The following is a 24,288-nucleotide window of genomic DNA, read 5'->3' on the forward strand; positions in this document are numbered from 1 at the left end:
CCTGCAGGAGAAGCTCATAGTGGTTGGCAACCCTACTTAAAACCCCTGCTTTAGTGAATAAGTCCCATAGGCAGTGATTGCTGGAAGGTATTGGCTCTCAATGTGAAAAATGCTGACCTTTCAAAGCCATGAATGTTACAGAATCTGCTTGGCAGAAGGTTGAATGAGGATTTTCAAATGCTGTATGCTATGCTAAGATGCAAAACCAACTCTACCTTTGTTGCTGTGAATGTTGCAAAGCACCCTTTTATATGAGACTGCCTTTTAGCTATAATTTCCCTTTGACTCTGGCCCATCAGCTGAACCAAAAATGATTGATCTTCATCTGTCACAGGACTCTGAACAAGAATAGTAGATTTTGGTACTCTGCTGACATTGTATGACCTTGTGCTTTTCTGCTTCAATAGCTGAATTGACTGTGACGTGTGTGAGACAGAGGTGGAGAGAGCAGAGCCAATGGTGTGAAACATGAACTCACTCCACCTAATTATTTACTGAGCTTTTAGGAGAAGCTGATCAGTCTAATGTATTAATGGTGAATCGAAAAGCACCATTAATAACCCATTCAGTGGCTTCAGCTGAGAAAATGCCAATGTGGATGGATTCGATTTATGACATCACATTAAAAAAAGGCCTAATGACTCTATATATTACAAATGCTTGTCTCTTAACATCATGACAAGCTTAAGATGCCTAACTTAGTAATAATAAATGTTTGCACTTTGTGATGTTACTTAGCAGAAATGACATTAGATTGAGTATCATGTTACAGATATGGTATTCAAGGACATTACATTTGGAAATTTATTTCTTGGACTTTTTCTTATAGACACAATCAGTTCAAAAGCAGCTAATACCTGTTCATGATTCCACAAAACCAAATAATCTCATAACAAATATCTTTAACTACCCAGTTTACTCAGCTCTAAGAAAATAAAGAAAGATAGGATTAAATAGTGTTTTTGTCTAATGGAACCATCCCTTTTAAGATTTTTTATAATACGTATTCTTACTCGTATACAGTGCCTTGCAAACGTATTCACCCCTTGGCATTTTTCCTATTTTGTTGCATTGCAGCCTGGAATTAAAATGAATTTGTTGGGAGTTTGTAAAATTTGATTTACACAGCATGCCTACCACTTTGAAGATGCAAAATATTTTTTATTGTAAAGACAACCCCCCTAGAGAACTTGAAGTGCAATGTTAATTTTATTAGTTGGCAAGTATACCTTTCAAGGGCATAACTAGAAACTAAGGTGCACATTCCATCTCACCCCATCACAAATCCATGCTCACACACACATACACAATTACACATCCATGCTCATACACATACACAATTACACATCCATGCTCATACACATACACAATTACACATCCATGCTCATACACATACACAATTACACATGCATGCTCACACACAAGTCCACATCCATGCACATACAAACACACAATTACACATCCATGCTCACACACATACACAAGTACACATGCATGATCAAGCAAATACAAGTAAATATGCTTGCTCACACACATTAATTTTTTTAGTTCTATAAATTGAATTATGTATGCAATGTAAAATTGTCTGCTTTGGCCTTATTTTCCTAAGGAAACCTGGACCAACGACTAGAAAATATGTATTGCGGTCCTCATTTGCAACATGGGGCTTATTAAAAGTGTATTAACATGTAGCCAGCCTCTCTGTTTCCATTATCGATTTTCCCTGCCTTGTGCCAAAGAGAGAAATGAAATGAACGGAAAGGCAGATAAAAAATGAATCAAAGAAGCATGTCTCAGATGAGACCCTTTGAAAGCCATAAACCTTTTAGGACTTGATAGACATTTCTCTCTGCTTTTCCTTTTTGACTCCCTTTGAAGTGTTTCATTTTCTGAGACAGTCCTCTGCAACAAGAAGCTGTTTGTGATACATTTTTGCATGTGTCCCACTGGCAAAAGGGATTTGAATTCCCCTATTAACTGTGATGGCTGTGTCAGCTGTTAACCAGCCCGTATAATAAGCCTTCCTTCTAAACATACTTTACAAGTTCACAAACCACATCATCACTTTTAGGAGGTCTGGTGGGTACCTATAACACACCACCAAGGGTCACGTGTGCAAGTAGCCACAGTATCTATGTGTACTTCATATATATTGTGACAGTGTAAACCCCAGGGGGATGCTTATTTTGGCATTTGGGTACAGGTGCTATCCAGAATGTAAATATGGGTCCCTGGGGTGGAGCAATTGGAGAGCAGGGTGGGCCAATGCTCCGTTCCCCCATTCTGTGGAAAATCCATGCCGGCTTTTCCAGGAGGCTAGAAGTCTGCAGGATCTGGTCCAGGATTCCTATGGGGCCGGCATCAGGCACAGGTGTTGGGCATTAAAAACCCCTGGGGCCTGATAATCAGGGAGACTGTTGGGGGAAGAGGAAGTTCCCTGAGCTCCCAGGGCAAGGAGAGGCCCTGAAGAAGACCATCCCTGAGCCAAGTGAGGCAATACCTGCCTGGACATTTTGTTTGCTGTCTGGGGGAGGTTTTCCAGAACAAATCCACTTGGGAGGTTTTCCAGAGCCTGGCTTAGCTAGGTCTGGCTGAGAGGTCGAGTTAGTGGGTAATTAGGCTGGTCAGTCTGGACCAGCATAGTTAAGTTAGAGAGGGCTCCAATTGGGAGCTAGGTTTTCTCTTTATGATTTGTTTTTTTTGGGTTTAAGTGATTAAAATAAAGTGCTGTTTTGTTTAAAGCTGGTGTTCCCGACTCTAATTGCCCTAGAGGACTGTGCTTAGGACCCCTAAATGTGACATGTATGGCCCTCATGCAACAGGGTTTGTCACAATATATATATATATATATATGAATTAAAAAAATAATTTGAATTCTTGTTTCCTTAACTGGCCTTTGTGATTACATCAGACATAATATGCAATACTTTGTAATAAAAAAAAGTTGTGATTGTTCAAGAAATAACTTGACCTAATTGTGTCCCAAACTCTCTCATTCTACTGGGGCTAACAGAAAAGTGCTCTTGTATTTAGCATTTGCGTCAAAATCAAAAAGGTTACAACTCTTTGTTCAATAAAGTGCCAGGTTGAAATGTAAACTATTGTAAAAAAAATTCACTTTGATAATGCAAATATAAAAATAAATAATTTAATTACATTACATTTAAAACAGCCTTGAGCTTTCATTAGGAATGTAACCTATGCATTTAATGTGGTGAAGATATTTATTCTAGTTTATTATTTTTGTAAAAAATATATTCTGTAATATATCCAAAATGAGCTTAGGTGTACTTATTCAGAGTTAAACGGATTCTCTCTGTTCACCCACTGACCCTATTGTTAAACATTTTTATTACACAATTGGTTTACATCTGGAGTAATAGATCCCTATATAATAAGTATGTTTTTTCTTAAATACTTTGTTTAGTAAGAATACATTCTTAGACTAATGGGTGCTCTAAAACTAAATGACTCGGTCATGTAATCAAGTTTTCATTGTTGTTTTCTTGTTGATGTTTCATTGTTGTTTGTGCTTGATCTATGGCAGTAATGGCTAATGTGTTGTGAACTATCTCTCCCATAATGCAAAGACAGATAGTTTTCCCCAATGTAAGCACCAGGTTGTGTTTAATGTACAATGTGTATAACTGTGATCTAACTAGATTTTTCTTATGAGGTGGATTGCCAAGTTTCTGGGGGATTTATTTTGACCTCTGCGTGAGACATGTTGTGAAGCTCCTCTTGCTTCGTGTCCAATTTTGCTTTGTCCCTTCTTCTTGTACCTGGCAACATCTCTCTTAACCTGCTGCCACATCCCTGACCCATATTGTCTCTGCCAGCTGATCTGGTAATGCATGGCTATGAATCGGCCATTATTATACTATTTTGTGTATCCATAGTCATTCTGCTATCCATACAGTCTTTAGCTAAAGAACTTTTAACTAGGACGGTGCCAAATTAAATATTTGGTACTTTGAAAAACATATTTTCAGAACACATCTAAATACTTCTTGTTTAAGTGCGACATAATTTTTTTTAGGCTGTTAACTAATTACCAGAAACAGGTAATATGTTATACCTTTTTAGTGTGTGGCTTTAAACTAAGTAGTATTGGCATGCCATTAAAGGACACCCAATGCCATTTTAATTATCTAGCCTGTGTGGATCATGTGTGCCAGTCGGCCTCACATGAGTGGCTTTTTTTATCCCCTGAATAAGTCACAGCTTGAACTAACTTTATAACTGGTTCTCATCTGCCTATGAGATGTAGTAACCTTTCAATAATTGATGCTGACATGACATTTTCTTTTGATCTTCACCAAAAGCTAGCTGGCTATAAGTGTTTTCTATTCTGGTTTCCGAAGTGTCACGCAAAATAATGAGAATGGATACATTAAAACCTACATACTCCTGCTGAGGGACTGGTTACAATAATTGCTCCGCAACATGTTGTGAGATGAACTAAACATATAGATGTTGGCTATGTAGCTCACCTCCATGTGTTGTACGCGTTAGAAACATATTTTATATTTGTGAGGGCTCTTAACCCTTCACGACAAAGCCCGTACATGTATGGGCTCACAATGCATTGTCCTTGATGGGTTTAAGGTCAACCCGTTGTCCTTAAGGGGTTAAGCAAGACCCTTGATTACAAATCGTTATATAGGATAACAGCAAGTAAACCGTGAAGTTAAAGCAGGGCTGCACTCTGCACTCAGTTTTTCTGATATCCCGAGTTGAGTACAGCGATCTAAACTGAAAATTCAATAAACTACTTGTTTTCAGGCAAGGATAGACAGAATATCTTGCTTGTTTTTGGCACTCAAGTATCAGAATTGTGTAACCCCCCCCCCCATTACAAGCTTATCGGTAGCTTTCTTTCTATGGTTGAACCGTGACTCATAGATAAATATTGGTGCTGAACCATAGGGGTCTTAGATCAACCATAGCAGGTTGGCTGCCTGTTGGGTACACACGGCTTATAAAAGATGTCTGCAATAGAATCATTACAGTTTTGCCTTCTGCTCAGTCAGCAGAAACAATCCATAGAAAGAAAAAATAATGCCTCCCCAATTCATCCATTTTTAGCACTTGGTAATGGAATTGTTTCAGCTTTTCCGTTACAAATATGTCCCAATATGGGATATGTATAAAACTATTACCATCTGCGCATCTGTGTGAAATGATTACCACCAGAATAAAGCATTAGCGTAACAGCTGCTCCATCACGGGAATGTAATCTAATTATTATAAATTTTGTTGCAGACAATGTATAAACTTCACCTTTTTAAAATTTAGATTGCTTTATTCCATTAGAATTCTCAACAACATTAGACTTACATGAGTCTGTAAACAAACACCAATTACAACTTCAGAATAAAGTGTTGCTGAGTTGCACTTCTATGCCCGAATGTATAAAACCCATACAAAATCCTTATGCATTTAAGTACAGAATTATTATTGTTGTTGTTTTTAATGTATATAATGCCAGCAAATTCTGCAGCATTACTGCTGTGAAAAGGAGAAAGCAAAGTTTAACAACAACATGACAAAATGTAAGGCTCACTGCACAGAAAACAATAGAGCCCTGATCTAGTGACCTTACAATCTATTAGAAGGTTAAGGGGATTGAGAAAGAAGGTGGGGGGGGAGTGCTTAGTGTTAAAAAATGACATCATTATTTATATCTCTTGCCATTACACCTTTCACCCTTGGCAAACTATAATTCACCCGTTAAAACATATTTTCGTCTCCATCTTAAATTTATTCCTGGTTTTATCTAAAAAAAAATATTTCTCCTCATTATTTTGGAAAATGATTATTTTTGCTACATTGCAATCTATCAGAAAATGACCAAAAACTGCTTAATATGTGTGACACATTGTGTGATACACAGATCGGCTATTTGGTTCTTGACATTTGAACAACACACATAATTCTAAGAAGTCTGTTGGTGCACTGGGCTCGCTAATTTGCTCATTCTCCATGGACATTATTGTCAGAAACACATGCTTCCTGCAACTGTACATAAAATATCTTTATTTAAATTAATTTCATATGTCCTTTTATAGAACATGAAATTCCATGGATAGGATTCCATTTATAGAATCGATACTTGCGTCAAGAAATATTTTTTCATGCAGACTTTATAGAGTTTAGTCAACATCCTTATAAGAGCCAATAAATACTTTGTATGTATGATGCCTTTCCCAATTTACTCTAGTTCTTAATGCTAACATTTCCGGGGCTTGCTTAAAATCCACAAAATGAAACCTTTTTTAATAAGTAGCATTAATAAAATATTTGAAGTCAAAGAAGAGTGTTATTTAATGCGTAGTGGGTCAATTCCCGAGATTTCTGTCAACATAATTTCCCTACAAATTTTATTAAACAGCATTGTCCATTTAAAATGGGATTTATTGTTTTTACACATTTGCTGGCACTGTATTTAAACAGTGAATATTTTTTGTATGCTGCACCTATTATATAATGCATCCTAATGACATTAAGAGCCACTAAACATTTTAGCCTTATTCATTGTATATTATGTAATAAAATGTTTTCCCTCCCCATATGGGAGCTGCAAAAGATTGAAGAACTTTCTTAAATATGGCAAATGCATATTTGTAATATCTGATTTGGTAACTATGGATATAAAAAAAAATGTACAAATAATTAAATCCATAATTAATTTGAATTCCTTTTTGGATAATTCCTTTTTGGATAAATCACAACTTGAGAGGGGGCTTGAAGCAACAAATTAAGATAGAAGCTCTGGTAGCAAGATGACGGCTCTCCCATACTGTTAAACAGATAATAGGAAATACATTAATTGAGTCAGTACAATCAGCAATATAACTGTCCGTTGTTAAGAAGTGGTACATCACTGTATGAAAGCCATGGAACTGCCAGCATAAACCCAGTGGGAGTTTAGTGATGTTTTCTTTAATCACGTTGCAATTTCTTTAAATGATATCCCTTTCTCGCCAAGGGTGGAAATGTGAATCCTATGTATATGTGACAAGCTTGTGATTTCTCAAGGCTGCTAATTAGCAAGTGCAAATTTAACCCATTTTCAGCATATGAGGTCCAGCACTGTGAGGAATTACCATAACCACTTCTTTGTATCGGAAGCAGCTAGTCCAAAAAAGATCATTTTGCGTGACTTGGATAGCAATTCACTATAAAATATTGTTACGTCCTATGGAAGCTAGGTAGTAGATATGTTACTGTGTTCTTACACTAGTGAATGACTTAACTTTTCATTGCCGTTATAGAGCTCTTTAACTAAATTGGGAAGCAAATTTGTATTGATGGTTTCCAAACAATTATTGTTACATGAGATTTAGCATCAAGACAGAGTCAAATCAAGGTTATTTTTTTTCCTGTGCTTTCAAACTTCATCTGTTGATGATAAATCCACTTACCACCATAATCTTTTTGTTCCCAGAAGGTATATAAGGAGGAAGCTGTCTTATTCAAAGAAATATTGAATAATCCAGTCCCCGGGAGATGTAAATCTGGAAATGCAAAACTAACCAACTGATTATATGCAGAACCCAAACGAAATCCAGTTCATAGCAATGATGCTTATTGCTTCTTTTTTTAGGATAGATATCATCGACGCATAGTGGCTTTGTTAAGATGAAGCTCTTCTTCACACCACTTCCTTATTCCATAACTATTAACTCTTTGCTTGCTAGCCTTGAACAAGCTCAGGGTTGATTTGCCTTTATTTGTTAATACAAGAAATGATGCAGATAAAAACACGGTAACTGTATCCTTTCCATGAGTGGATTTGAAATTAAATACAGGAAAAGTCCAGCACCAATATACGTCTTTGTGAGTCTTAATAAACATAAACAAGGTCATAGCAGTGCCAGAATCAGGGTTTCTCCATTCCATGAACACGTGGGCCATGGAGCCTTATTTCTGAACCTTGCGGTTGGATAGACCTGTAATGTTTCAGATGGTACAATATAAGTTTATTGTTGTTTTTTAAAGTGACACATATTCTGTTCATTAAGAAAACCATGATAGCTGTTTGTTCCACTGTTGAGAATGCAAGAAAGTGTTAAGAAAGTCTTCCTGTAAGAGTTTTCCACATTTTGTGAGACAAAGCAATTGTTTTTGCCCAGCTCTACTAGTTATTGACATACTCGGTGAAACACCGCTATTAAATGTTTTACACAGAATGAGAACAAACAGGTATGAGAATCCCACAATGGAGAAATTTATGAAAGAGAATTGATTTTGTTGAACACAAGTGAAGACTTTTTCTTTGCGGTTAATCACTTCCCCTAATGACCGATAAGCAAAAGCTAAAGCATGAGACTAGTGATGTATACTGGCTTTTTATGGATGTTTAAAAGTATACTCACCTCAAACAGGATTAGAAAGTCTACCAAGGGACCTATGAGCACGTTCACCTTGGACAAGGGGGGAGCAATTGCTCCCTGTGCTGGTCTTATTTAAAGATATCGGGCTGCTGCCTAAAGCCTTTTCTTGAGTTTGAACTGCATTTCTGCAAATTGCCACCAGGGTGTCTAGGTTTACTTGGCAGCACTTACCAATGGTTGGATCCATGTTCCTTGTATGTGTTTTCTAAGCAGTCTCTTAGGGAATATGTGTAGGACAGGCCTGGATCGTACCAACTGAGCGCATTGTTTGGCCTATATTACTAGGCCACTCCGTGGAATCAGCCATCCTCTGATCTTAAGAATTATTTATGTTTTTTTTTAATGAACTTACATTCTTTGAATCTTTTTCTGCCACTGAGTATCCTAATAGTTTTGAGCAGTAAGAAAGAGACCCAAAATAAATTTTTGCCACAATAAATGTGTTTTTTGAACTCCTATGGTGTCTGTGAAAGATGGGGCTAAATACTTATTCCTCTAGAGTAGACACTGGTTAAGTAAACAATATACCAGTGAGAATTACCAATTCTTCTACTGAACATACTGTTTCTCAAAGCATTAATGCATGGGAATTTTACCCTGTGTGTTACTGGAAATGTTCTAATCGAATTGGATGCTTCTTCAAGCTTCTGAAAAAAAGAATAAATACATGTATCATATTTTTTACCTGTTAATGTACTGCCAAGCAGATAGCAGGCTAGTGATTGATTCATACTTGTTAAGTGCTAGAAAAACATCTGCAAATGGAAACATTTAGAATGTCTTAATCTTGTACTGTAAGGTTCCATCAATTTGCTAAAAATCAGATGTAGAAACATTGTAATCCACTATGTAATAGCTATTACATTCACTTATCAGTTCCATAAACATATATAGGTAGAAAGCCACAGGCCAAGTGGTTTTATGTATCATTGTTATATTGCATTGCGAGTAGAAATATTAGAAAAAAATATTAGAAAAAAGTAGAAATTATACACACAATGTAATGAGATAAACTTGCGTATTAAATTAACAAACTGCTGAGCATTCTTGGTGCTGTTTTATTGTTTTGTGAAAATCAAAGCTGCCATTTTACACATCATTATGTTTATGTATAGAAGTGAGGCACATATGACTGCACTTATAGCGTACTTATGTATCATGTATTGATTGGTGTTTATTGACGTACGTGTTTGATGTCTTTATGGTTCCAGTGGGCAGGAAGCAGTTCATGAGGTTTGAGTGGGCAAACAATGCAGCCAATGTGTTGGGATGCGATTGTGAAGAGCTTTCCACAGCCGTCTTCAAACACCACCTGAAGCAGATAATTGAACAAGTAACCTCAGGAACAAGGGGTGGGAGCCAAGACGATGACACAAAGACAGGTAAGGGGTTTCCTCCAATTATTGGGTTATTTATAGATTCAACTATACAGATTTTGCACCTATTATTTCAGAAACGCTGACTTACACTAATTGTGTGGCTATTCTGTCGAACAAACCATTGTCATTTGTACAGTCCGTAATGAAAATGTTAACTGATTAGTTAGGTAGTAGTAGTAGTAGTAGTAGTGGTAACCTTGGAGTTGTTTGTGTAACTATGTATATAAATTTAACAGATTTACTCGTGTACATTTTACATATTTTTTTTTTTTAACCTTTAAAGCACTTTCTTTAAACGGGCACATGAAGAAGGATGACACCTATGAGATCATATGTTAATAGTCCTTTGAGTTATTAAATGTAGAATCTATCATCTATTTTTGCTTCCAATTATGTATCTGGACTTCACAGGCAGAGCCGGCCTTAGGCGTTGTGGCGCCCTGTGCGGACTACTCCTCTGGTGCCCCCCCTCACTACCCCCCTCTGCCCCTTCAAACTACCCCCCCTCAAACTACCCCTCCCCTCTGCCCCTTCAAGCTACCCCCTCTGCCCCTTCAAACTACCCCCCTGCCCCTTTAAACTACCCCCCTCTGCCCCTTCAAACTACCCCCTCTGCCCCTTCAAACTACCCCCCTCTGCCCCTTCAAACTACCCCCCCTGCCGCTTCAAACTACCCCCCCCTCTGCCCCTTCAAACTACCCCCCCTCTTCCCCTTCAAACTACACCCCCCCTCTGCCCCTTCAAACTACACCCCCCCTCTGCCCCTTCAAACTACCCCCCCCACACTTACCTTGTTGCCGGAGTCCTGTGGAGAGAGTGGGAGGCATCCGTCTTCTCGCTCTGCCAGCACTTCATGTTGAGCGTCGGAATAGTCCGGCGCTCAACGTGAGATGCGGGCACCGCGATGGAGTCATGGAGAGTAAGGGGCGCCGAGCGGTTACTGAGAACTTCACGAGCAACCGCTTGGCGCCCCTACCAATCTATCATCTATTTTTGCTTCCAATTATGTATCTGGACTTCACAGGCAGAGCCGGCCTTAGGCGTTGTGGCGCCCTGTGCGGACTACTCCTCATATGCCCATTCTCATGATTCTGTAATTTCTGCATATTCATAAATTATAGTATTAAACTTTTGATCTAAAATATCTCTAAGATAAACAATATAGTACATAACATACTGTATTTACATACTAACCATTATAAGATTATATGATTGCAATTAACTAGATAGCAGCATCTAAAAATGAACTTGTGAAATGTGGGAAGCAATTAAGTCTTGTGGCCGACCAAGTACTTACTTCCAACAAAAAATAGTCTTTTAGAAAAAAAACAAAACCAAAAAAAAAACACCTGCCATTCCATAGAAGGAAACATTGGGTACCTGTGTTTAACTATTGCTTCTTGTAGATTTTCTCAAATGTTTCTCGTTCCATCTGTGTTGATTCCCGCATCTTTCTGTATGTTTGAGCATTTGCATGAGGCAATGTTCGAGGACCTTGGCATTTTCAGTTTAATGACCAGCGCTTTTATTATTCTGATATCTGCCAAGGAAAGAACCCAGAAGACTGTGAAGATGATCTGTTTCCTAGCAACTGACCCAGGTGTACAGAAAATACTCAGCCGGGATTTAAAAAATAGGAACATAGAAATTGGCAACAGATAAATACCTTTTGGATTGCACATATCCTCTGCATCCAATGTGCGCCTATTATTTATTATTTTTTGATTGATTCTGCTCCATACATCATGATATATTACCCAAATGTGTACTTGCCTGCAACAGTGCGTCTAAAAATCACTCAATCTCATTTCTCCTTTAATGCTTTAATACCAGTAACAGTATCATTGTTCCCCCCGTGGGTTACTTGTATCCATAGCATTGAGCTTCTTATATTGATTGTTCTTAAGGGCATATTTATGAAAATGAAAACTCGGCTGTAGCAGCTAAAGTGCAGAACATTACCACATCAAGTATTGTAATAAATTATTAATCTGACATGTATTCTCTTTAAAGGACGCAAATATGAAATTTTATCATTTAAGTATATATAGACTATCATCGTAATATGATATTTTTAACTTTATTTTTTTCTACGTCTTTTACGATCCAGAGTGGTTATATTTTTTTAGTGTAAACTCTGGGACATATAAGTAAAAAGTGATCTATTGCAATGGTTCAAAACAAGGATCTATAAATTGAGATGCCATAAGGTTACTTAATGTAGGATATAATAAATATTATTTATTGATTTAGGTATCACCGTCATTTTCTGCAATTCTGTTTGTACAGTTATTGTAATCAAATAGGTATGTCAACATATCTGAGTTTACATTAAAATATTCAGTATCATTATTTTTATGAAAGCACCTTTAAGTCTCTAGGTTCATCTAAGCTGAAAATATATATTTAGACTTTTATCTTATAGATGTGGGATCCAGCTGTCTATATACCACATGTCACAGCTGGAGTCAAATGCCAACTAATGGTAATTACTATTTGTGCTCCTTAGTATACAAATCCACATAATGGTAAGGAACGAATGAATAATGGCAAGGAAAGAATAAATGTGGCTGTAGACTTTAAGGAGCAGATGGTGCAACTACTACGAAGGTGGCACTTAGGTTGCTTGTATCCATGCACCACTCATTGCAAAGGATCTGGTATGGTTGCACAATTTAAAGCTAAGGAGTAAGTTTGGCTACAAAGACACAAATGTACAGTAGCTTTTAGTATTCAAGTGGCACTTAAAGTTAAGTTGTGGCTAAAGACCAGAAGCCCCATATGCTAACCCAACCTTCTAATAGAAACCTTAGAATGAAATGCTGGTTATTACAATTGATTGTACTAATGCTGTATTAATGCTTCATCTGTAAACGTTTCTTGCAGGACCGAAAATGACTGGTATAGAATGTGTAGAAGGGATGGCAGCTGGTCTTTACGAAGAACTTTTCGCAGCCATTGTCTCTCTTATAAACAGGTACAATATACTGCTTTGTATTACAGTGTTTAAAATCGAATACAGTCCAGATTTCTCATCCAAGTGAGCTTCTCCTACATGCATAATACGAAATACGTTTTCTTAAAACTCTTCCCACGGAGTTAAATGCAGGAAGTGATGGATATTTATAATAATGGTAATACACTGAAGTCTGATGGTCTTCATAATCATAATGTGCTTATTGATAAATATTAATAAGCATGAATGTTAAAGAGCATTGCTTCTGGTCCCATTTGGAAATGGGAATACATCTTATCTATGTAGCTATGTATTTAGTGTAGAGCAGCATTTACTCCTTCAAACACTAATGTTATACCATAAGTCTCTGGATGCACTTGACCATACCCAAAAAGCATGCAGATCTTACTATATCTTATCTTGACATGGAAATCATTTAACTTCAACCTGTTGCAGGGACACTGCAAAAAGCATGACTTGATATGTGAATGAAATGTACCCTTTAAGAAATGCGCAAATAAAAAATATATATATATAGTAATTCATTCTATTTGTTCGTACAAACTGGCATCGCATGGATATATGCATCCAGTTTGTCGGGAAGATGCAGTAGATTGAAAAAGAAATGCTAGGATTAGTTTTGAGTTGTAAAGATGTGTTTTCATTATTCCATCAATTGCTGTTTTCCCATTGTATTTAATTCATTAAATTCCTAACAAGGTGCTATTAAACTATGGGGATTGCAGGTAAAGAAATGCCCAGCATTAAAAAGCTTGACCATTAGAATGTTTATATTTTCCTATAGAAAACTTAATCAGTACAACTTTCCTTTTAAGGTCTTTGTCATCCACCCTCTTGACCCTTGCTTCCATTATGGTGGTTGATAATCCTGGATTCCAAAATCCACGCCATCAGAAGAAGGAGAGGGCAGCCACCTTTGAAGAGCTTTGTCATAACTATGTACAAGAGCGTTTGCAGGGTCTATATAACAAGAGGACTTTTACTGCCACAATAGAGAGGTTCAGAGAGGTAAGATTAAAGTCACTGCAAATTCTGCAAGCTTTACACTTTCTGTCATGTTGGACCCCTTTGAACTGGGATTGTGACATTGTCTTGCTATAGCATAGAGTATGTTCTTAGTGTGGTTCTCAAACTGTGATCCTATTTATATTATTTTTTTATATTGGCCATTTGGTATAAAAGCTGTAGGCAACACAATGCAGTCTGCAACATTTCATGTCAAATACACTGTCTGTATTCCAAATCATAACATGTATCACTAGTTTTTATAACAAAATGTTCTGTTGGCATCTATGGGAGACTTTCTGCCCAAATACCAGAGATAAATATGTATCGGGTAACTGAATCCAGGCTATTGTGCGTGCCATATTTCATATCCGTAGAACTGCTTTTATAGGATTAGGCACTCCCTATGGTTGGCATTTGAACCAGAGCAACTACATTTTACTCATATTTATTATGAGAGGCTTCTGTATCAAGGCTTAGCAATCTTTTTTGTATGCATTTTCAAGGAGAATATTGAGGTGCCTTTTGAACTGCCAGATGACTCCCCATTTACCACAACCTCTATCATTGACCAGACTTCATTACAGGTAAGGAACAATCAATCTCCTAATTTGTAATATAAACCGGGATGGAAGACACGTCTGTCCCATTTCCATGCACTGAAAATGTAACTTGTAATAAATGCTTATGTTACAATAGTGTGGACAGGGCACTGCTGGGTTCAATGTGTAAACCAGAGGTAGGTAAACCAATCTAAGGTGTGCCAGAAATAAGCAATGGAGTTGGTATGCAAGCGCAGGCAGGCTCTAACACTCCTCACTTGAACAAAGACAATGATAACAAGTGAGAAGATATTACTGATAGTAATGCTTTTCAATATTAGCACAATTAAAATTATATGCATAGGCTTAGGAAAGCTCAGGTGTACATCATTTATTGTCAGTTTAAGATTTTGTGAATCGCCTCCTGGATTTCACTGAGACAGGAGCACATTCTTCATTCTTTCTTAGCAAAAGTGCCATATGGTCTCATCTCAGGCTAAGCCTCTCTGTGAAGTGCAGATCTTGATCAATTTAATCTCCATAACTGGCCAATGATCCCCCCTGCCAGCAAAAGAGACACAGCTGGGCATTCAAGCATAAGAGCAGGACAGTGCCTGGAAATCAGACAATGGGAGTAGCAGCAGCAGCAGCAAATTACACGTACTGTATACCATCTGAGCACCCATTAATGCTGGCATACTGGTGATTAGCTACTAAGTCAATTAATTCAATGGAGGTGGTACTGAGCACATGCAGGAAGTGTACATACCAATGCTTTCTGGTTTCAGTAGGGCTAGTCAGGGGAGGATTTACGGTAAATTAGACAGAAATCTCATTTTCTGATTTCAATAACCAAAGTATATATACCGTATGCACCAATTTGTGTCTGAATCTATGCAAAATGGATATCTCAATTAAGTGAAAGAATAGGAAAGTTGTAGCCTTTGAGAAGCTGCACAATTTCGTTTTCCTTTTTTAAGATACATTTAAGATGAGAGTAATATCTTAAATCTTAGCTGAGAGCTCAAATACTGATAAAATATTTTATCAGTGTTTTGGACCTTAAGGAAAGACTAGATGGGCTCAATGGTTCTTATCTGCCGTCAAATGTTTCTATGTTAAAATAGTTAGCTGTCAAGTAGTTTAACCATTTCAAATAAACATGAATACAGCATACAGAAACAAACTATGGTAATTATCTGTTGATTAGTGCCAATTTGTTTTGGTGACATCATTCCTACTCTTATTATACTATAATATAGAACCCAAGATGTGTCTATTGCAAACAGTCCCCCCATTCCTCCTTTCAGGTTACTTGTGTAGTCCCCCGGGGCCCCTAGTCTTTTTCATTATTCATGAATGACCCACCCAGGGTCTCTAATACTGTTCATGTGTATGCAGATGACACCATAATCTACACTGAAACACCAACCACTTCGTTGTAAAGCTACTTCCCTACCTGAGCAATATGGATACTTAAGCTCTCTATACATCCTACACCCTCTGATGCCCTTTCAGCAACTCATTAATGGTCATTAACAGAAGGAAGCAGTTCAATCCACCTTCTTAAATCTTTCATAATTGTGGAGTAACCGTCCAGAAAACATAAAATCTCACTACAATATTACATCACCGGGACTGAGAAATTGTTAATGTGTAATGCTTATTCCTTTGTATGTAATTATTTTACAATGTAACCTTTTATTGTGTTGCTTTATTTGCCACTCTCCAGGACATTCTTGAAAATAAATCTCAGTGTATTGTTTCTGGTAAAATTCTTTCTAAATAAACAAATGACAATTCTGACAGGTAATTGAGATGTATACACTGTGAAATAAGGTCCAGATGTTGTAATATTCTAAAGCTGTCAGCAGGAATACAATACTTCGGGGCTTACCACCTGCTCAATATTTTTTCATAGATCTAATACTCAAATGGATTCAAAATCCATACTGTAGCTTTTTTGTCTCTTTGAGGAGATACGTAGAATGTCAAAATTATATTACACGGTGAATTTAAGAGTTGAGATTACTTTAAGCTAATATCACTCCCCTAGCTATATGCTTGAATATATTTAATACACAACAAATATATGTATATTTATAAAGCTTGGTCACAGTAATGGGCTCTGTTAACTATATACACTTATCAGCCATAACATTATGACCACTGACAGGTGAAGTGAATAACTCTGATAATCTTGTTATCATGGCACCTGTGAGTCGGTGGGATCTTTTGGGTATCAAGTGAACATTTCATCCTCAAAGTTGTTGTGTTAGAAGCAGAATAAATGCACAATTATATGAGCGAGTTTGACAAGGGCCAAATTGTAATGGCTAGAGGACTCGGTCGGAGCATCTCGACCACTGCAGACCAGTAACACCCCACAAGAGCTGCAGTTGTGAAAACCTACCAAGGAAGGAAAAGCGGTGAACCTGTTACAGGGTCATGGGCGGCCATGGCTCATTGATGCACATGGGTCAAAGGCAGGCCCGTGTGTTAAAATCCAGGATATGAGCTAGTATAGCTCAAGTTGCCGAAAAAGTTAATGCAGAACACACAGTTCTTCGCAGTTTGTTGCGTATGGGGCTGCATAGCAATTGACCAGTCAGGATGCCCATACTGACTCATGGGCCTTAAAGTGCCAGGGCTGCCCCATCATTACCAGTCCGACCCTGCTTCTATAGTTTTTTGTGTGCTCTTTTTTTTTTTTGCACAAATATAGATTTTGTACAGGTCATTGAATTGAGCCCCATTTCTCTGGACTGAATTGCTTACAGGAAGAACAATTCTGATTGCAAAATGCAATTTCAGGACTATTCCACTGACCGAGGGATGCTTGGGAGACATAGAAGCTATTTTTATTTTCATTTGACCTTGATATTTCATTATGAAAATGGGGATATAGGAAGTGGAAGCAAGCACAAAAGACACTAGCGTCAGTCAAATGTCTTTAATTAGGAATGTTCCAAATACTTACATTTTTATTATGGTTTCTTAATATGTGTGGCTATGACTTTCATCTTACCTGGCAAAAAAAATCCCTCTGTGATAAATGGCTTTTCTGATATTCAAACACAAGTGGACAGTAACTTGTAGATACCATTTGTTATTTACGACATGAAAAAAAACACAAAATTGGGGCTCTGTGAAGTTTATGAATAGCTATTTTATCTGAGTGATGCATCTCATGAGACACAGACATTATGCAGAATAACATTAAGCAAATGTGTCTGGAGACATAAAGGCAGCCGTATGTCTTCTGAACTTTATAAAAGGCAACACTGAAAAAATAGATTTAAGTGGTGCCAAGAAGCAGAGACTGAAATCATTAAGGAGCATACTCTTATTTATGACTTTGCTTGACAGACCAGCGAGGGCCCATAAATATGCTAAATGCTTTAAAATCTCCCGTGGTGACTAGCGAGTTTTAGTGTTCTAGAGACATTAGTTATTTGGTTAGCATATAAAGAAGAGTAAAAAATGTATTAAATAAAAATGTTGTGTAATGATGGTAGTCAAGGTGGCCTCTGTGGAGATGGTGACCAAGGAGACTACATATTAAGATACCAAAATCTTTGCTCATTGTGTGATGTAAGTGACAACTTTTATGGCTCAGGTGAAATGCATTTGTTGCTTTGCTTAATAAAGTAAGGCGGTTTTCACATAACCTATATTTTAAATAAAAAATAAAGTTTTGATAATGCAAATGGAACATTTTTAGCCATGTATTACTACAGGGTTTTGCTTGGAAAGTGCACTTAAAGGGTACCTGTCATGAAAAAAATGTCAGGATACACTTTGTGTGTGAGGAAATGTTAAGGATACATCATGCTAGCTTACATACAGATGAAATGTTGAAATGTTATTATTAGTTGACTTTCCTTCCTGTAACCATTGCTTTTGGCATTAACCGCATTCTCATAATGTAGTGTTCATGATAACATGCATTTCGTTTTTTCATGGATCAAAGTGCATTTCAGATGCCTGTGGATGCATTTGTTTCTTCCGACTACACTGTTGCCTGTTATTTTACTTTGTGAAATGTGCTTTTTAATTGCATGTTCAAATTGCTTTCTTTACCTTGAGTCGATGACCAGGGATTCCTTCAACTCCCTTCTTCACCCATTTTTTTTTCTCATATCATAGTAAAAATAGAACAACAATCACATGTATACGTATATATTGAGGTCACTGAGGCTTTGTGATCTGCTATTAAAACTAAAGTCTTTGGATGTACAACTGGAGTTTGAGGAACATAGTCTGTCAACAAATGAAGACCTTTACTTCCACCAGGGAATGCCGTTTAATGTTCATATGCATCTAAGAGTAAATAAAAGGGAAATTTGCGTATGGGCTTCATAACGAACCAGTATCAATGAATAAAATACTTCCTGTTTGCCAGGAAGTATTGCACCAAATATCATCTGCTTTGTCCAAATGTGGAGGTAGTGGATAATTCATTGTAGTACATTTTTCTTGTATTTGTGATTCTAGCATTGCTGATCAATGTGGTATTTTTAAGGTCTTGAAATAAATTAGATACTTTAGACACTGATTACATTTTTGCTTGGCAGTTAAACATTCAAGCCAGCAATCAAATGGAAGAGAAGAAGGGTCTCTTTTCGATTCTTGATGAAGATGTCCTGATCCAAGGTTCCAGTGATAACACGGTTCTCCAACGCTTATGCTCTTATTATGAAAGCAAAGGTGATGACAAGCAAGGTGAGCAAGCTGTGGGCATATATTATTTTGGAGTTCAAATATGTTAATGAGAATGTATTTTAACACAAGAACTTAGGTCACATATAAATCTGGATAATACAAGGTTATCCAGCCTTGCCCTTCAAAGCCATTCACTTGTCAGAACTTAATGATTACTGATCACACAACAATATTATAATTATTGCATGCTTGTGGTATTTGGGGACTGGCAAGTTGATAAGTTATTGCCTTACCAGTTATGAATTAGGGTCTTAGCTTAAAGCTGGTTTATATTAATAAGGTTTCATAGTAGAACTATATAAGAAATATATGATATTGATTTTGTACTACTGTTCAAATGCATATCTGCACATAAGTTTACAAAAGAAAGCATAAAACAAATTTTAAATTATGTGTTGATGTGTAAAGAGCGAATACTACACCTTTTGCTGTAAAACTGTAAGAAAAATGGTCTTGCATGCTTCCAAAAGCCATATATTTTTTTTTGTAATTTTCCTGATTTGCAATCACCTATAAAACACCGTTCATACAATCCTTTATAAACGATGCTTAAAACAACCTGATTAAATGTTTAATCTCACTCCAGTCGCCTGGAACTGACTGTTAGCTAATAAATATTTAGACCCTATACATTAACAAAAGTAGTTTATTACATCAAAAGCTAACTGTACATTAACTGTACACACTGTATATAATTCCATGCATACTATACCTGCTTTCAATCAAGCCGGCCTGTACAGAAAATATATTCATATGTTGTGTGCCAGAGCTTATTTGTTGTGTTTGTATTATGACCTAAAGTATGGGACAGTACTTGCTTACTTGATAATTTAATCTTTTACTGTTTCTGCTTGATGTATTTTGCAGTTAATGGACCCCTCCGTAAATGTGAACAAGCACTTCAGTTTGAAATCCACCATCAGCTGGGTAAGGACCCGGTTCGATATGATGTTACAAATTGGATCAATAAAGCCAAACTAAACCTGTCTGCCGAAAATGCCATTGAGGTACTCCAGCTGTCGAAAATGTAAGTCTACAGATCAGTATATATATATATATATATATATATATATATATATATATATATATATACACAGTAATGAACCATAAAAGCTTTCCAAATTATTTTTGGCCCATTTGCACATGTCTACTGCCTATTCTTCACTGTGAAGGAAGTGAACACAAACTGTATCCTGGAATGTGTTAGGCCATCAGGGCTGCTCCATGAAAAGTTAATGGAGTCAGGCCCAATCTGCCTATATCATCCCTCAGGGACACCTCTGATATTGTCGTTCTTAGAAGCTTGGAAGCCTTGTGCAGCTTATCTATACAAACAGAGAAGCTACATCCCCCGATCAGTGAATAGTGATCTGGTGCTTTCCAACTGGGTCCTCAGGTTCTGGAAGAGTTCAAGACGTTCCTTGCCATTTGCAGAGGCATACATGGAGTTAAGCTTCACAGGCTTACCTGCCCTGATCAGAAGCCAACCACAGACTACGTCTCCTGAACAAAGTCAACTATAAAATTGCCTCCACCCCAGATCAGAACAACAACTCTCGCAGGCCTACTTCTGTACCAGTATATCTTCATTATATATTCATTATGTGAATAAGTACTAGGACTCGATTAGCATATTTCAAATCAGGCTCTTGCATAAGCAGCTATATAATTAGGGGGAAGCATGTGATGGGGCCAGATTTATTCTTGCTCAATCATGTCCTCTCTCCTTCCAGTTCTCCCCAAACGTTACTTCCTTCTTAGATTATGTTCGACATCCTCCAACCTGTGTCCCCACAATTTTATTTAATGGGATTGCTGATGGAGAATCGCTAACCATCCACTAGCCATCGTACCCTCTAGATTAAAATAAAAAAAATCCTTAGCCTGAGCTCTTAACAGCACTGCACCCACTAAAGCTCTGATCTATCAATTAACAGAGAAAATACATCAATTATGCAGATAGACACTTTAATTGTACTGCCCAATTTCAACGATGTGCATGAACATTTTTAACTCTCTGTACTGGTTTTATATCTCCATTAGAAGTTATAATCACTCCTTTAGAATAATTATGTATTCAATACAATTTGCCTTTGTGGCTGAAAGAATAAGACAAGTTACACTCAGGAAGGCATTGTATTCAGGTGGCAGTAGAAATATGGACTCGTACTGCATTCTGTCAGACCTTAAATGATTAGCTTCATTAAAACTCACTTTGAGCCAGCTGACTTTTATAGCTTTATCGGGAAAGCACCTACATGCAATTTCAATTGAAACATAATCAGGACATTATGCTTTTTTACACCTCTAATCAATATAACTTGCAGTGACATAAGTTGAAACAATTTGATTTTGTTCATTTGTTTTAGTAATGTCTTTAATTCCTGCAGTGGGAGAGGAAAACAGATTAGCAGAGGTTTTGGATCCTGATTGGAATGAGCCTAGCACAATATTTCAGACCAACATGAGTCTCACTGTACTCACAGCAGTTTTTACAGAGCCATTTTATCATAGGATTATTATTGTATACCGAACATCGTTGGTGCGTGGAAAGAGTATCTAAGAGCCAGGTTTATTAAAGACAGTAATCCTGCTAGAGAGAATCTAAGTCATAAGGAAGGGGATAATATTTACATAGAAACATAGAATTTGACCGCAGATAAGAACCATTCAGCCAATCTAGCCTGCACATTTTTCCTGATGAAGGAACTCATTGGTCTTGTCTTAGATTCACGATACCTATTCCCATGCATGTTTAAATTCCCTCGCTGTATTAGCCTCCACCAATTCTGATGGGAGGCTTTTCCATTAATCTACCACCCTCTCTGTAAAATAAAAAGTTCCTTACATTACATCTAAACCGCTGATCCTCTAGTTTTAGACTATGACCTTTTTTTTTACTCTCCTCTGAAATAAACTTCCTTTCAGTAAGTATTTAAATGTTCACATCTCCCGTATCTCTACTTTACTATAGAGACGATACATATTAAGATTCTTTCCTGATCATTTTTAACCTGCACACCTTTTACTGTTTTTTACTTACCAGTCTGAAACAGTAAACAATGTAAACATTAGTCTTTCATGGGAATTTTTGTCTGGTCATCTTAATGATTTGGCATTCGCCAAACGTGACGCTGTACATTATGGCCAAACATCTCCATTTTGGTCTCGTCTGTCCAAGGGACATTGTTCCAGAAGTCTTGTGGTTTGTTTAGATGTAACTTAGCAAACCTAAGCCGTCCTGCTGTTCTTTTTAGAAAGAAGAGACTTTCTCCTGGCAGCACAAACCATACTTGTCCAGTCTTTTTCTAATCATACAGTTATGAACTTTAACATTTAACATGCAAGCTGAAGCCTTTCTGAGATGTAACTCTTGGGTCTTTTGCAATTTCTCTGAGCACGGCAAGGTTTGACCTTTGGGTGAATTTGCTGGGATGTTCACTCCTGGGAAGATTGGCAACTGTCTTTAATATTTTCCACTTTTGAATAATCTTTCTCGCTGTAGAATGATAGACTTTACATTGTTTGGAAATGGCCTTATAACTCTTCCCAGATTGATAGGGCAGCAACAATTGCTTCTCTAAGATCATTGCTAACGTATTTCCTCCTTGGCATTGTGTTAACACACACCTGAATGATCCAGACCAGCAAACTGCTAAAACTTTGGCTTTTATAGAGGTGGCCACACTTGATGATCAATGAATTAAGGGCATTTGATTAGCAGCACCTGCCACTTAGCAAATCATGATTAATAAATCATGAAATGTTGTAATATGTCATGCGTTGTCCATCTGAGATTGTATTTTCCTAATCTTTAGACCTGCTAAGGAATGATTGTTATTATGTCAAACCATAGAATTCAAAGTGGGTGTACTTTCTTTTTCACACGACTGTATATAATGTACATGATCCTGCCTTTTTAAGGTTTCTTTGGATGTTACAAAAATACTAGAATACAGTGTTACTCAAAATTGAAACTCTTTATAGTCACTTTCTTGATGTTTTTTTTTCCCATAAAAAACAACTTGTCATTGATCGAAGACTTCTATCAGAGCCAAAGCAGCTCTAAGTGGTATAACTTGTATCTGTTGATGCACATTCTTCTTTATAAATACATCTAAGGTTGCCTCCAGGGGAACTACCATTAAGATATAATGATATATTACTTTTGCGTTCTTATGTTGCATTACAGACTAATCAAGTGCCGTAAATGTGTTTTCCAGTGTTTCTATTATATTAAATTAGTCTAACTGGTCTCTTGTTGATAGGAACATTGAAATAAAGTTTGATGGTAGATAACAACCATTCAGCCCATCTAGTCTGCCATATTTTCTTGCTTTCAAAAATCCTACCTATCAGGTCTCTTAATAGAGGCCAGTAGTCATTCAGTAACTATATATTCATTTTTTTAAAATCAGTTATGTGATATTTGAATGCATTTTCTTAGGGGAATGATATAAGACTTGTGCAAATGGACCAAAAACCCTGTTAGGCCCTGTTATGAAATGCAAACATACATTCTGAGCTCTCTGCGTTGTTTTCATTTGTTCCGTTGGGATCCCTTTTTTGTTTCTGGACACTCGTGTGAATTAATGAAATTGGCAAATTTTGTTTAAATTTAAATTGATATGAATCTGAATGCATTAGTCTAATAGATATATTTGGTACAATACAAACACATATTTGTAAGGTTTATTGATGTGGAGCTTTGATACATTTTGAGCTTCTGGAAAAAAGATATGCCAGAATGTAAATGAAAAACAGATGGACCTGGTCTTTAGAGATGGACTTTTTCTCCAAAAGAAGCACAATTGGGAAGCCTATGTCTGCATTCTTATCAGTAAATCAACAGAATAGGCTCTTTGCTGGATGATCTGGCAAGAAAGAAACTGGCAAAAAGCTTGTTACGTCTCGTAACGATCTGTCTTGATTTTGTGTGCCAGGGACTATGTGAAGGACTTGTTTTTACCCCGAGCAAAGTTTCCGCTGATATGTCGCTCTGTGGCTGGCATGGAGGGAAAGTCACAGCAATCCTTGCAGAGAATTGGTTGTGTGAGAAAAACCTTTGCCAGCAGCTTTGCAGCTGTAAGGAGGAGGTCAGTGTGCGCCCAAATCAAGCTTCAGATGGTGAGTACTGCAGGGCGTCATCTTCAGAAAGTTGAGCCTTTGACTGAGTATGCTTCTGAGAGAGAGGTGTTGAAGTAAAAGTGTTTATTTTTAACGTAGGAATTCTGCTTTTAATTCATAAATTATAATTATAC

The 24,288-nt window shown here is 37.1% G+C and overlaps 1 protein-coding gene across 1 annotated transcript in view; it reads left to right on the forward strand.

The window, feature by feature from the left end:
• Positions 1 to 24,288, forward strand: part of MYO18B (myosin XVIIIB) — a 201,322-nt gene that overhangs the window by 48,225 nt on the left and 128,809 nt on the right. The window contains exons 14-20 of the mRNA XM_053469399.1: positions 9,611 to 9,781; positions 12,665 to 12,755; positions 13,571 to 13,763; positions 14,267 to 14,347; positions 18,880 to 19,027; positions 19,895 to 20,054; positions 23,971 to 24,154. Coding sequence (XP_053325374.1) covers positions 9,611 to 9,781; positions 12,665 to 12,755; positions 13,571 to 13,763; positions 14,267 to 14,347; positions 18,880 to 19,027; positions 19,895 to 20,054; positions 23,971 to 24,154 — 1,028 coding nt within the window. The remainder of the gene's footprint in view (positions 1 to 9,610; positions 9,782 to 12,664; positions 12,756 to 13,570; positions 13,764 to 14,266; positions 14,348 to 18,879; positions 19,028 to 19,894; positions 20,055 to 23,970; positions 24,155 to 24,288) is intronic.

The sequence above is a fragment of the Spea bombifrons genome, chromosome 1, assembly GCF_027358695.1.
Source record: "Spea bombifrons isolate aSpeBom1 chromosome 1, aSpeBom1.2.pri, whole genome shotgun sequence".
NCBI classification, from domain to species: Eukaryota; Metazoa; Chordata; class Amphibia; order Anura; family Pelobatidae; genus Spea; species Spea bombifrons.